At 43.1% G+C, this 14,255-nt stretch overlaps 1 protein-coding gene across 14 annotated transcripts in view; it reads left to right on the plus strand.

Annotated features, from left to right (window-relative positions):
- The window catches only part of camk2b1 (calcium/calmodulin-dependent protein kinase (CaM kinase) II beta 1), a 73,469-nt gene that overhangs the window by 17,836 nt on the left and 41,378 nt on the right, over positions 1-14,255 (plus strand). For all 14 annotated transcript variants that reach the window (XM_053610312.1, XM_053610316.1, XM_053610314.1 and 11 more), the window contains exons 5-6: positions 248-313; positions 9,121-9,193. In XM_053610312.1, coding sequence (XP_053466287.1) covers positions 248-313; positions 9,121-9,193 — 139 coding nt within the window. The remainder of the gene's footprint in view (positions 1-247; positions 314-9,120; positions 9,194-14,255) is intronic.

Consider the following 14,255-nt stretch of genomic DNA (forward strand, 5'->3'; position numbering starts at 1 on the left):
GATCCATGAAGCGTGATTTCACCATTTTGTAACATCTTACATGATGCGGAAGATGCAGAGTGCACTAGAACGTGTTTTTGAAGACGATAAGACTCCCTTAGAATTGTCATAGCAGGTTCTGTTTCCATGGAAATGATGCTGAGCTGTTGCGTGGGTGCATGGTGTGTTTGTGTGTGTGTGTGTGTATGGATGCAGGAAGCATGTGTGAGTGAGCGTGGCGCTAACCAACACTCTTTTTGCTCTGCAGGGTGACCGGGGGAGAGCTGTTTGAAGACATCGTCGCCAGAGAGTACTATAGCGAGGCTGACGCCAGGTACGTAAAGCTGTCCTGTGCTTCTCTTGTTCCTTCTCTCTCTCTCTCTCTCTCTCTCTCTCTGTCTCTCCTCAGCTCTTGCTGTTGTGATGCCTCTCTTCCTCCGTCTCTCTCTTTCCTATTGTTTCCCCCCTGTTTTCTCTCCTCCATTGTTCACCATGTCGGTCCCCACCCCTGGTTGCACACATTCTAACACTTTACACACGTTTGGGCGTACGCCTACATAATCTTCCTACACAATCTAAAACACAGTCTAAAACACACACACACGCACACAATGAGTATAAGCACTGAATGGAGTTCGAATGAAATGAATGGTTAGTGCGACTCGGCCCCAATCTACTTCAGGATCCTCATCATCATCTTGACCTGTAGATGTTCATACACTCTTTACATGTAAGAACAGTGTCGGAATCATGGACTGAACCTCGTCTTGTTAATTTGTGTAGCGCTTTTCATTTCTCACTCTCTACCTTTCTTACTCTCTACCTTCTCTTTTTTTCCTCACTTTCCCCATTTCCACCAACACTGTGTCAGCGCTTGCTCAGGAATCAGAGAACCTTTTTTTTTAGAGCTGTGTTTCCACCAGTTTGAAAGCCGAGCCAGCGTGCAATCAGACGTACGAGCGTAAAAGTATTAACACTGGTTTTAAGATTTACCTCGTGCATGGACAGATTACTAGCCCATACGCCCTATGTAGTGCACTTTTCTGCGATTGACCTTTTGCCAGTCTGATTAATTAACATTGAAAGGATGACATTCTGGGAGCACAGTGACTTAGCGGTTAGCACTTTTGCCTCACACCTCCGGGGTTGGGAGTTCAAATCCTGCCTCCGTCCTGTGTGCGTGGAGTTTGCACATCCTCCACGTGCCTCTGGGGTTTCCTCCGGGTATTCCGGTTTCCTCCCCCAGTCCAAAGACATGCGCTGTAGGCTGATTGGCATTTCCAAATTGTCTACAGCGTGCAACTGTGCCCTGCATTCGGTTGGCACTCCATCCAGGGTGTCCTCTAGCTTGTGCCCTCAGTTCCCTGGGATAGGCTCCCCGTGGCTGTGTCGGATAAGTGGCATGGAAAACGGATGGACGGATGACGTTCTTTTTAGAATCAGGAACATGCGTGTGTGGAAACTTCAGGGAAAATAAAGGTTTGCTATAGATCTCTCCTGCTTATTACATTCAGTCACCTAACGGTTAAAAATATATCGAGAGAAAATGAAGGCACTAACTGTACTTAGCCAGAATGCCGGCCAACGTCTTGCTGGCTTTTTTTCAAGGTCGCAAACACAATGTGCTGCATTAATAACTTTATAAGGAGATGAGCAGGACTACGGCTACACAGTTGTCCAGTTCCTGGGAATTCATACTTGTTTGTTTTATTTAGCAGATTTTTGGCACTTTGTCATCAGGGCTCTTAAGCGGCGCAACAGAAAAGCGTTTAAGAGATTGCGAGTTCAAATCCCACCAATGAGACAGCCATCTGTGGCCGGGAGCCAAGGCAGCAAAATTGTTGATGCTCTCTGGGTGGGAGGGACGACATTACTCCCTCTCTCCTGTCAATCAACGTGACGCCAGCCAGTCATGGGCCTTTGTGAGCTCATGTATGTGGAAGAGGGCGGACAGCGCTTTCCTCCGAGTGTGTAACGCTGCCCTGTGATGTAAAGGTTGGCCGGCTCCATGCGTCTTGGAGTTAGCTTTCATCCTCTCTGGTTGGTAGCTGTGTTGTGATGAGGGAGGGTTAGCTAGTCGGTGGGAATTGGCAAAAACCAAATTGGGAAGAAAATGGAAGGAAATTTGTTTTTCTTTGTGGTGGAAACTGATCAAGATTAGGCACTGGCTCTGAAACCAGCACTGGCACTGTGTCAATGGAAAAGGACTTACTTTTATTCTTTCACCCATTTCATTTACTGTGAGCGCACACACACACACACACACACACACACACACACACACACACACACACACGCCACATATGTACTACATAACAACCTTTTTCACTACACAAATAAGAGTGTCTGCACTTTTGGAGACACTGACCTTCATATTAGTGTGTGTGTGTGTGTGTGTGTGTGTGTGTGTGTGTGTGTGTGTGTGTGTGAAGCTGGTTTGTTATGGAATAGCTGCTGCAGGTTGCACATACAGGTGGTTGGAGAGTCTGGAATAACATAATAACATAATCACATAGCGTTCTCCGTGCTTTATGATAACGCTAGTCACGCAGCAGTGTTCCACTGATCACGTAACATGAGCCTTTACTGTTTTTAAGGCACGTGCACACCCGCATTAATGTTTGAATCAAACCCTCTCTGCACGGCAGGTGGAAACAACGTTTGAATACAGTGAGAAAATCAGAGCTCTGATTTCCTGTGCGTGCTATATGTTATGGGGAGGAAACAGAATATTTTGGCACGCAAGACACAAGAGCAGAGCCAGAGGACTGAGGCGAAGTGTAGCAGGAGGGAGATCCACGTACGTTTTCCATTGCTGTATCTCCGGCGATATGTTTTCATCTTTTAGTGGTGTGTTTTAGGGTCTTTATGTCGAGAATGAAATAAATTAAACTAAAAGCATCAAATTTTGATTAGGCAATTGACCATAAGTTCAGAAAGCACTCTTGAAAATAGGAAGGAGTCCTATATTTTTAAATAGTCGATATTCAGGATGCTGAAAAGTTTGAGTAGTAATTGATATGTTTGAGTAGAAGATTGCTGTTGCACTGGGATTAAGGATACAGATGGTAAAGTCAGACAACACACCAGTGAGTGTTCTGGAGTGTACTCACACCATTAAGACCTGCCATTACAAATGACTCTGCAACTTAAAACCACACAAATACAGGTATTACTTTACTTTACATTCACCCATTCACACACACACTCACACACCAAGGGTAGCAGAGCTGCCATGCAAGGTGCTAACTTGCCATCAGGAGCAACTTGGGGTTCAGTGTCTTGCCCAAGGACACTTCAGCATGTGAAGTCATGTGGGCCGGGAATTGAACCGCCAACCCTATGATTAGTGGACAACCCGCTCTACCACCTGAGGCACAGCCGCCCAGTGGTGAATAAATCGCTACGTATCGTGGCACTTCGTGCGGAAGTAGCGTATATCTGTTGTACACTATGCGCAGTCCGGATAGGATTTCTCAGAGGTTTTTTGTGATCGTCGCAGCCAAAAATGCTTGATTTTGCTGCAGCTTTAAAAATCTTTTTTTTTTCCCCCAAATTTTGAGATGCAACTTGTAGAATTTTTTGTGCTTTTTATTTTTTGCAGAAAACTACTTGAAGTGGTGAAATTGCACGAAATTGCTTTGCACTGTGATGTTTGTTGGTAAATGAGACCTTTTAGCTGTACTCATGTTCGACGCACGTGAATCGAAGAGGGTTTTGACTGAATGCACGTTGTGATGACGTCACATGACGCGTCTTGGCCCAAATCCGCTCAAAATCTGCTGTACTTGTGAAAAATTGCAAGTTCCTCCGAATATCGCGGAGTCTGCTCGATTTTTGCGCTCGTTTCTACGATGGCAAAATTGCACGCTCCTTGAGGGATTGGTAGACTATGGGTAATAATATAGCACACTATCCAGGGAGTCCTGAGAGTTCAGGCAACGCTGCAAAAATGGCTCCAAATAGTGCGCTATATGGTGAATAAAATAAAGCACAAATTGAGATTATTGTGAAGTACCTCAATATCTCTATTTAAGATGAAAAGGGCATCCCAGCGTATCGTGACATATCTGGGTCACTGCTAACATTTTAGCCCAGTCTCACAGTAAATGTGTAAATGATTCAGTGCTGCAAAACAAATTTTCCGTCTATTTAACAAACTGAGACGCTTCTCAGGTCATGCAGCAGTGCGTCTCAGTGGTTGAGCTCGGAAAGGGTCGCAACGGGGTTGAATTTGAGTTTTAATGAACTTTAATTACAGCTGCTGGGTCTATACTCCAAATCAAGACTGCTTTCTCTCTCTCTCTCTTTCTCTCTCTCTCTTTCTCTCTTTGTGTGTCTCTCTCTCTGTGTATCTGTAGGGAAATGGTAGTTTTCGTCGCTTTAGTCGCTCATTATCTGTATGCAGTGTGGTCATACAGTAGTTGCAGTAAGTTAACTCACTGTCTCCTGAGGATGTTGTGAAATGAAATTCATTTTAACTGTGGAATGTGATGTTGCCTGCCAGCTGTGGCGTATTTAATGTGCCACTCAGTGTACTTAATACCACTGAGCACACTGCTCATTTAAACACACTGCAGCTGACTGAAAGAGTATGTCTGTGTCCCTGTCTTTTCTCCAGATTAAAAAAAACCCCAAAACAAAAAAAAAAAACAAGGGGATGGGTGTCAAGCGTGTGTGTGTGTGGCAGGACGCAGTATGTGATGAGTGTAGAGGGACGGGTGAGAGAGAGAGGGAGAAAGCTAGACAGGTTTGCAGTAGTGATCATGAATGAGTAAATCTCCCACTAAGTGAAAAGACCGTATATGTCCCGGTGGAAAGTCCAACGTGCATGTATTGTGACCGCCACACAACGTAAACACTAGCCGAATGTTTTACATAGCTCAAAACCGCACCATACACTGAATCCCAAACACTGCGTAGGCCGTAAAAGCCAGCGGTCGTACTAAATGTTGTGTACTTAACGAGGAGCCATTTGGAATCCGGTTTTTGCTTTGGTTAAATCTAGCTGCTGTAATGTTATTCGTGCACATGGCAAAAATAACATTGCACCCTGCAATCTATTTATAGAAGCAGCTCACTCATGAAATTGAGAAACGTTTGACGCAACGTCTTCTTCGACAGGATGAATAAGGTGTTACTGATATATTCACTCAGTGAAGCGCCCGGCACAAAAGTTCAGGCTGGCAGTGTCTGTGCGTCCTCTCACTTTCCCTCGAGCCTGTGCCGGATCAGTGAGTAGAGACTGCAAGGTCATGAAGCAGTCACATCCCTGGCCATCATGAGTCTTATCCATGGTGCTGTAGGTATGACTTAAACTAATCTGATCAGTCTAAAGGGCATTACAAATACTTCAAATTTGAATAGAGAAAAATATTACACAAGACCTCTAACGTTATTTAACACGGTCGTGTCTTCGTCAGTGGATGTTCGTTGACGTCCACTTCTCAGTCGGTCCGCAGCACTTCTAGTCTTTTTAAAAATGTGTTAATAAGTTTGGTAACAGTGTCGTGTGTGTGTGTGTGTGTGTTTGATATGCTGGCCAAGTTCATCGCAAAGTTGCGTCAGCTTCCCGATCCAGCCATGAGAATGATCTCAATACGTTCTTCTTTTATCAAATGCATTCTTAAAATTTTGCTAAAAGGGTGTACGGTGGCTTAGTGGTTAGCACGTTCGCCTCACACCACCAGGGTTGTGGGTTCGATTCCCGCGGCTCTGTGTGTGTGGAGTTTGCATGTTCTCCCCGTGTTGCGGGGGTTTCCTCAGGGTACTCTGGTTTCCTCCCCCAGTCCAAAGACATGCATGGTAGGCTGATTGGCATGTCCAAAGTGACTGTAGTGTATGAATGTGTGTATGTGATTGTCCCCTGTGATGGATTGGCACCCTGTCCAGGGTGTACCCCGCCTTGTGCCCCATGCTCCCTGGGATAGGCTCCAGGTTCCCCACGACCCTGAAAAGGAGTAAGCGGTAGAAGATGGATGGATGGATGGAAATTTTGCTAAAAATGTTAATTTTCCCTATGTATGGACACTTTTGGGATACCCTGAATTATAACATTTACACTTAATCATGCTAACTAAACGGACAATATATTGAACACTAATATAAACTACCGCTATATAAATGAGGAGATAAAACACGGGTAAGAAAAGCCTTAGAGTAGCAGTGTTCACTCCAAAACAATCCGTAAAGGAGGTTTTTTTTTATCTTTGTTGTGGCCAGAAATGCTTGATTCTGCAGTGGGTTTTTTCAAAATTTGCGATGGAACTTGTGGAGTTTTTTTGTGCTTTTTTTCTTTCTTTTTTCTGAAAACTACTTGAATTGGCGAAACTGCAATTGCATGAAATTGTTTTGTTGGTAAATGAGTCCTTTTAGCTGTATGCTCGATGCACGTGAATTGAAGAGGGCTTTGACCCAATGTGCGTCGTGATGACGTCACATGATGCATCTTGGCCCAAATCTGCGCTAATTTTGAAATCTAGCAAGCTCCTGTGAAAATTGTGGAGTTTGCTTGATTTTTGCGTTCATTTCTGCGATCGCAAAATCCTGAAGGGATTGATAAACAGTCATGTAAAGAGCTTTTGGAGTACCTGTTTTTATGGGTCAAAGCTACTTCACATTTGGAGGCATTGACAGTCAAAAGGTCACTGACTCGCATCGTGAATTGGGGCGGCGCTACAGGTTCAGCCAAACTGATTTAAACAGACCCTGTTTACACTAGTGCGGTTTTTGCTTTACTGTCGCTACGGTTACCCCTGTCGTCTACACTACTCCGGCGTTTTCGACCCTCGAAAACGGAAACTTTTGGAAATGCAGAAGACCTTGTTTTAGTTTGAAAACTCCGGACTCGCATTTCAGTGTAAACAGACCAAAACGAAGACTTCTGAAAACGAAGGCGTGGCTTCTCACATTCCTACGCCCCCTGATTGGGTGTTCTGGATCATTGCGTATCCTTCCCTGATTCGTCAAGCCCCTACCATATGACCATTACACTACCTTAATCATATACACAACAACACGGAGACTGAACCGCAAGCTTTGCTGGCTTTATTGTCATTCTTAGCGGCCGTTGTGCAGTTAAATTCTGTATTTTATAATACTGCAGCTGCCTACATGTGCAAGAGGCGAGCTATGATTAGAGCAGTCGGCAACCAATCTCATTTCAAACCCTACATGTACCGCCGGTTTTGGGGTTAGACCAAAAGAGAGCAGACAGCGGACAACGAAACCGGGGGGAAACGAGTGAGACGCGTGGTGACGAGGTTTCTTGACCCATAAGCCATTTGAGCAGCCCACATTAAACGCAGCAAAAAACAGCCTACATTAAAAAGAAACAATATCCCTTATTGTTTTATTTCATAACTAGTGTATGATTGCTTATGTGACCTGTGTATCTGTTTTTACCATGATGTATCGTTTGTTTTCACTGCAATGTGCCAGTGTACTAATGTTACAAATAAAGTGAATAATTTGGATTTGTATCGAGTTTAAGTATACACTAGCGTACATGCTAGCCTCGATTATCCATATTAATACAGAAAAAACCACGATGAGGAAAATCGAATGACTACAAAGTAATAAACCCGATGTTTAAAAAAGACGTCCTCGCTTTTCCTCGCCATCATGCTCACTGTTGTGCCTGCCGATGACACGCATGCCCAGTGTGCACGAATGGTCATGTGACCTGCGTTCTCGGTCGTGTAGGTTGGACGGAGATCGTTTCTGAAACGCAGCGGAAACGCCGGTGTGGACGAGGATGTAAAACGGCGTTTTAAAACGAAAACCATGATATAACGGTTAAAAAGTATGTTTATTTTAGTAATTTGGCCTGCCCATCCTTATGTACTAACAAGCGCTCTCTCTCTCTCTCTCTCTCTCTCTCTCTCTCTCTCCCTCTTCTTTTTCATGTGACTCTTTCTCATCTCTCCCCTCTTTCACATTACCTCTCTCATCCTCTTGTCCTCAGAGAGAGCGAGAGAAACTAGGTCTCCAATTAACTATCATAATTAGGACTTCATCTGTCTGTTCAGTTGGTCTCGTCTGTTCATGTCTCTCTCTCTCTCTCTCTCTCTCTCTCTCTCTCGCGCTCTCTCTCTCTCCTCTAACTGTGTCACTCATGCCAGTTTCTCTCATATATAACTCCTCTTGCCAGGTGTGTGGTGAAAATATACTCTTTTTGCTTAATATGATTGGAAGCTGTATATGTCTGAGCGCAACAGAGGTGTGCCAGTGTAGCTGTAGTTTTATTCAAGTGTACGTGCACAATATGGATAAAAATAGCTTATTGCCGTTATACTGTTACACATTGCAGGATGCCATTCGCAATACAGTGAAACAAATTGGTGACGCCATGATGTGTGACAGGTCACTGTTAACTTAAAATAATTAATTTGACCCAAAAAACTGAAACTGCTTATATAAACCAGAATGCTCAGAGACAGTGGTTAATGTTGTATCGTATAATAAATGCATATAGTATAGACTATTGTGGTGATGGTTAACAATATGTTGTGCAATTTGACTTAAATATAGTGTGTGTGTGTGTGTGTGTGTGTGAGAGAGAGAATGCTGTAGTCTTACTGCTCCAGAAATTAGTCACACATTAGACATGTAAGCGTTTTTGAATCTCATTCCCCTACACACACACACACACACACACACACACACACACACACAATATTTAAATCAACTCATTTCTCTCTTACACCTCATTTCTTTCTACATCACCCTCTCCTCTATGTCATCTTCCTTTCTCTCTATTTGGTCATCTCTCTCTCTCTCGCTCTCTCTATCTCTCTCTCTCTCTGTTGTAAGCATGTCAGGCTCTGTGCTGTTGCCAGTTGTGTCTCATCATGTTGAAAATGTTTTGTCTCTTCACCACTTCCACTTTCACTCGTTCTTTTTTCTCCCCCTCTTCCACTCTCACTTCCTCCTTCACTGTCCTTCTCGTCCTCTTTCCTCTCGGTCTTATCCACTAATCCCCATGCCTTTCATTTTATTCCATTCCACATTTTACATATTTCATCACCGTCTTATTTTCTCTCACCCTCCCTCCATCTCTTCTCGTCTTCTATCCCCACCTCTACGCCCTCATTCTCTTTTTTTTCTTCTTTTTTTCCTCTCCCTTTTTTGTCTTCACAGTCACTGCATCCATCAGATTCTAGACAGTGTCAATCACATTCACCAACATGACATAGTGCACAGGGACCTGAAGGTCAGTATGTAGCCCACTCACATCCCGCTCTGCCCATGTCTGTCTGTCATTGCCTGCACCTGTCTGTCTGTCTGTCTGTCTGTCTGTCTGTCTGTCTGTCTGTGGGTTTTGCCTGTCTAGATGTCAGTGGCATCATGAGCTTCTGTTCTTGCATTGCCTGCTCCCCAACCCCTTCCTGCTATTCTTATTCTGTACATCAGTTCAGCTTGTCTTCACTAGAGTGTAGTCTAGAATTATAGCCAGTACCTTTTTGCTTTAGGATGCTTATTTACCCCAATAATTATTGTGTGGCTTTGGTTTGATTTGTATTTTGGTTTTCAGTCTTTTGACATGCTGGGCTTTTTACATAATAATGTAATAGCTGATTGTCATGCTATGTTTGGAAGAAGAAAAAAAAAATCAAAATCCTTCATACATACAAGCACAACTATCTTCTCAAATGGTCATGACGTACATTTCTCAAATAAGTTCAAAACAAAAAGCAGAAGTCGTCATTTATTCTGCAAGTACCTTAATACATAAATATAAGCCTCAGAGACCAGTCTGTACAGTTTTGGGATGTTTAAACATTTGCTATTACAATTGTAATTGTAAACACGTTTCACAAATAAATGCAAGGTACAGTATTTTTTTTTTATCCGGAGCATAAACACAGTTCCGGAAGATTAAAGAAAAAAGACGAGTGTGTGTGTGTGTGTGTGTGTGTGTGTGTGTGTGTGTGTGTATATATATATATATATATATATATATATATATATATATATATATATATATATATATATATATATATATTATGTATATGTATATATATGTGTATATATATATGTAATATACTCACCAACTAGTTAATTAGGAACACCAGTTGATATGCTTATCCATGCAATTATCCAGTCAGCCAATCATGTGGCAGCAGAGCAATGCGTACAATCATGCAGATACATGCTAAGAGCTTAAGTTAATGTTCACTTCAAACAACAGAATGCGGAGAAAAATGTGATTTTGGTGACTTGTATTTTATGCTAGTATTTTATTTGAGTATTACAGAAAGTGCTGATCTCCCGGGATTTTCTTTCACACACGACCTTCTGTAGAGTTTACACGGAATGGTGCGAAAGACAAAAAACATAGTGAGCGGCAGTTCTGCATGTTGAAGAGAGAGGTCAAAGGAGAATGGCTAGACTGTTTTGAGCTGACATAGAAGGCTACGGTAACTCAAATAAGCACTCTTTACAACCACAGTGAGCAGAAAAGCATCTCAAAACACGGTGAACCTTGAAGCTGATGGGTTACAAGAGCAGAAGACAACACAGGGTTCCACTACTCGCAGCCGGAAACAGGAATCTGAGACTACACTGGGTACAGGTTCGCCCGAACCGGACAACTGAAACCGGACAGCCTGGTCTTTTTTTCTTTTCTTTTTTTTTTCTTCAATCTTCAACAGTCCAGTTTCAGTAATCTCATATTTTTCTGATGTGTGATGTGAACATTAACTGAAGTTCTTGACCTGAATGATTTTATGCATCATTCTGCTGCCACATGATTGGCTGAAAGGATACTTGCCTAAATGAGCAGGTGTACAGGTGTTCCTAATAAAGTGATCGGTGAGGGCACTCGCAGTTTTCTTTACATGTGGATGGCAGACACTCTGTCTCCCTCGCTATCTGTTAAATAATTTGGTTGCTGGAATGGAACGTGTTACACATACACAAGAGACGCTTGTAGGCACACTTGCATCTCTCGGTCATGTTTGTGATGATCCTCACAGGGCTGATCCTCACACGTCATTCTAGTCCGATGTTTTAATTTTTTTTATATATTTAAGCAGCCATATTTATTAGCCATATATATTTTTTTCGACACGTCCCCAATAAGTAGTGATCATTTCTTCCAGTCTTGTGGTCAGTAATTTTCTCTTTATTATATACTGTGTGTGTGTAAATAAATAAATAAATATATATATATAAAATATGTGTCCTGAGTCGAGCGCTCCAGAGGCATGGGCCACTGCTCTAAAAGCTTTACTGAATACTGCCGAGGTTACAACTTGACACAGTAACATTTGCGTCTGCACCCTAAAGACCTTTCTCCCAGCAGGCCACAGTGCTCAACAGCTGACAGTGGGGGAGGTGAAGAGCAATATACATACACACACGCGCATACTCACACACTCGCACTCAAACTCCCATATTCATGTGTTCACACTTTAGCATCTTCACATAAGGATGTGCCAGAAGCACACGCTCATTTCAGATATGTACATACAGTACATTTATTCATATCCATTTACACACACACACACACACACACACACACACACACAATATGCTCGCATAGCAAACTCGCACATCAACTTGCATGGAAAGCAGACCAGTTTAACTTTTCTTGAAATGCTGGAACACACGTCATCACTGTGTTGCTCACACACACACGTAGACATGCACGGTATGACATGACCTGTGCAGAATTTATTCACTGGAAGAGACAGTGCTCTGATTTATTTCCCTGATCTTTACTGCCATGACACTCACAATAAATCAGAGCACGTACACACACACACACACACACACACACACACAATAGTATCTGCCACACTTGCGCACCCCCTGTCACACATGCACACGATGCCATCGAGTCACACACTTTTCTCCATGTGTATCTGTTCACATTTTCCTTGTGTATCAGTCATTTTGAAGTGCTCTCATAATTTTTTGCATCTGCTCTAAACAGCTGTGTTTCTTAACCCGTGCCCTCCTATTGCACTTGTAATCAGCTAGATTTTGTCATTACAGCCATTAGAATTAGTCCAGCAGCCCACACCCGGTTTCGTCTTCCCCCCCCTCCGAAAAGTCTATAATCTGCATCTCTCGGCGCTATAGCACCCTCTACACCGGCACATGACGACATGCTGCGGTCTCTTAGCAACCGGCCCTCATGCATGCAACGCGTTGCTGCCGCCTCACACTGCGCATGTATTCAGCCTCCCACACGTGCGCACACACTCCTGAGTGCTCACAAACACGCACAGAAACATCACACGATTGTGTTCTCAGTATGTGTATTGATATATCTATCTGGTCCAGCATAGATATATGTTGACGTGTGCCTAGTTTGTATCCATCTCTCCCTCAGTTTGCGTTTGTCTCCTGGAAAAAAAAAAACCCCGTTATGTTCTTATGTAACTGTGTCTGAATTTTTCACAAGGGAAGACAAGAGAACGTTTTGTTCCTTTTTATTCCGGATAGTGAAGCCGTGGTTCTGTTGCTCTGTCCTTAAATAGGTTCTGCCTGATATGATTTCTGTAATGAACTTTAGAGCTGAGAGACATGCAGCGATATATAAAGAGTAGATTAGAAGAAAAGAGGCAGAGTTCTCCACAGACACACAGCCTTGCCTTTCAGTTTTTGCTAATGCTGTATGACTAAACACATGTTTTGTCAGTACTTAGTGGGATTAATGGTAATATTGGTCTCCCTGATGCTCTGAATGTGTATCAGAGGTAAAAACAGACACTTAAAACAGCACAGTATACAGTATAAGGCTATATTCCATCAACTGGATCAATCTCAGAATCAAAACAATGCTTTCGTTTACCCTGAGATTATCTTTAACACATGCGTTCATGATTAAATGCACAGTGCCAGAATAAAAGGGCAATTACCAAACTTTAATCCAAATTCACCAGTATCCCTGTTGAACTTAAAGAATTAAATGAGAAATCGTGATTGCAGTTCAAATATAAGCAATTATGCAGTCCTACCGGTCTGTACCAGCTATAAAGTTTGCCTATAAGCTATTCAGCTCCTATAAACGCCAGCCAATACGTATATGGGATAATAATAAAATGCTTTAAGAAATTCACTCTATGGCCAAACGTATGTAGACACCAGACCATCACACCAATACCAATTCTGAGCCTTCTTCAAAGTGTTGCATCAGAGTTGGAGCCACACAAATGTCTAAACTTACATGAAGACCTGGTTTGAGAAGGTTGGAGTGGAAGAACTCGAGTGTCCTGCACAGAGCCCTGACCTCAACCCCACTGAACACCTTTGGGATGAACTGGAACGTCGGCCGACTGCACCTCACCTCGCTCAACATCACTGCCTGACCTCTGAATGAAGACTAATCCCCACAGCCACACTTCAAAATGTAGTGGAAAGCCTTCCCAGAAGAGTGGAGGTTATTATAACAGGAAAGGAGGAACTAAATCTGGAATGGGATGTAACATAAAATAACATATAGGTGTGATGAACAGGTGCGTAATTGAACCCTAAAAGCCAAAAGGCTGTACTCTTGAGAGTACCACTTCAGCAACAGGGAATGGTACAGTTGAGGTGTGTAGGTGAAATTAGTCCTTTGAATGTACAAAAAATGTGCAGTTAATGTTTATGTGCAAATAATGTTTTTGCGAAAGGCCCACTAGACTATGCAATTGGCTTACCATGTCTCATCTGACTGGTGTTCTGCACTGGGACAAATATAACTCGTGCTAACATGGCTTGCTGCACTAGTAGTCCATTTCTGCACAGCGTTAGCAGAGTCAGAGTTGAAATTCTTCTTCGTGTTTGGAAGGCAAGAGCTTTGTGTCTGCAGAGATCCCCCTCCCCTTCCACCCTTTTCTCCCCCCTGTCCCAAATACCCCTGGCCTGTGCACGGGACTGTAGCGCTGCTCAGACTAACATGCGCCCCCTGGTGTTTGCATGCAGTCATTGCATCCAGCAGATCCTGGAGGCGGTGCTTCACTGCCATCAAATGGGCGTGGTGCACCGAGACCTGAAGGTGAGTGACAGGTATCATGTTGTCGTCTGCTGAGTAATGTGTGCGTAAGTGTGTATATGTGTGTGTCTGGGACTGGTGAGTGTGCTATTGGGAGTGGAAAAGCAGCTACCACTGTGTGGGATGTGTAGCTGCTTTTGGAGATGCTAATAAATGATAAATACGATCAACTTAATGGGTAGTGTAGTATTTGAAAGGATAGGGAAAGTTGTCGAAAGTTCTGCAACCTTCTACACTGCAGAGTTCAGCCTAAGATGTTACTGAGAACTATTTTTCCTACTCTGAT

The sequence above is a fragment of the Ictalurus furcatus genome, chromosome 22 (genome assembly GCF_023375685.1).
Source record: "Ictalurus furcatus strain D&B chromosome 22, Billie_1.0, whole genome shotgun sequence".
NCBI lineage: Eukaryota > Metazoa > Chordata > Actinopteri > Siluriformes > Ictaluridae > Ictalurus > Ictalurus furcatus.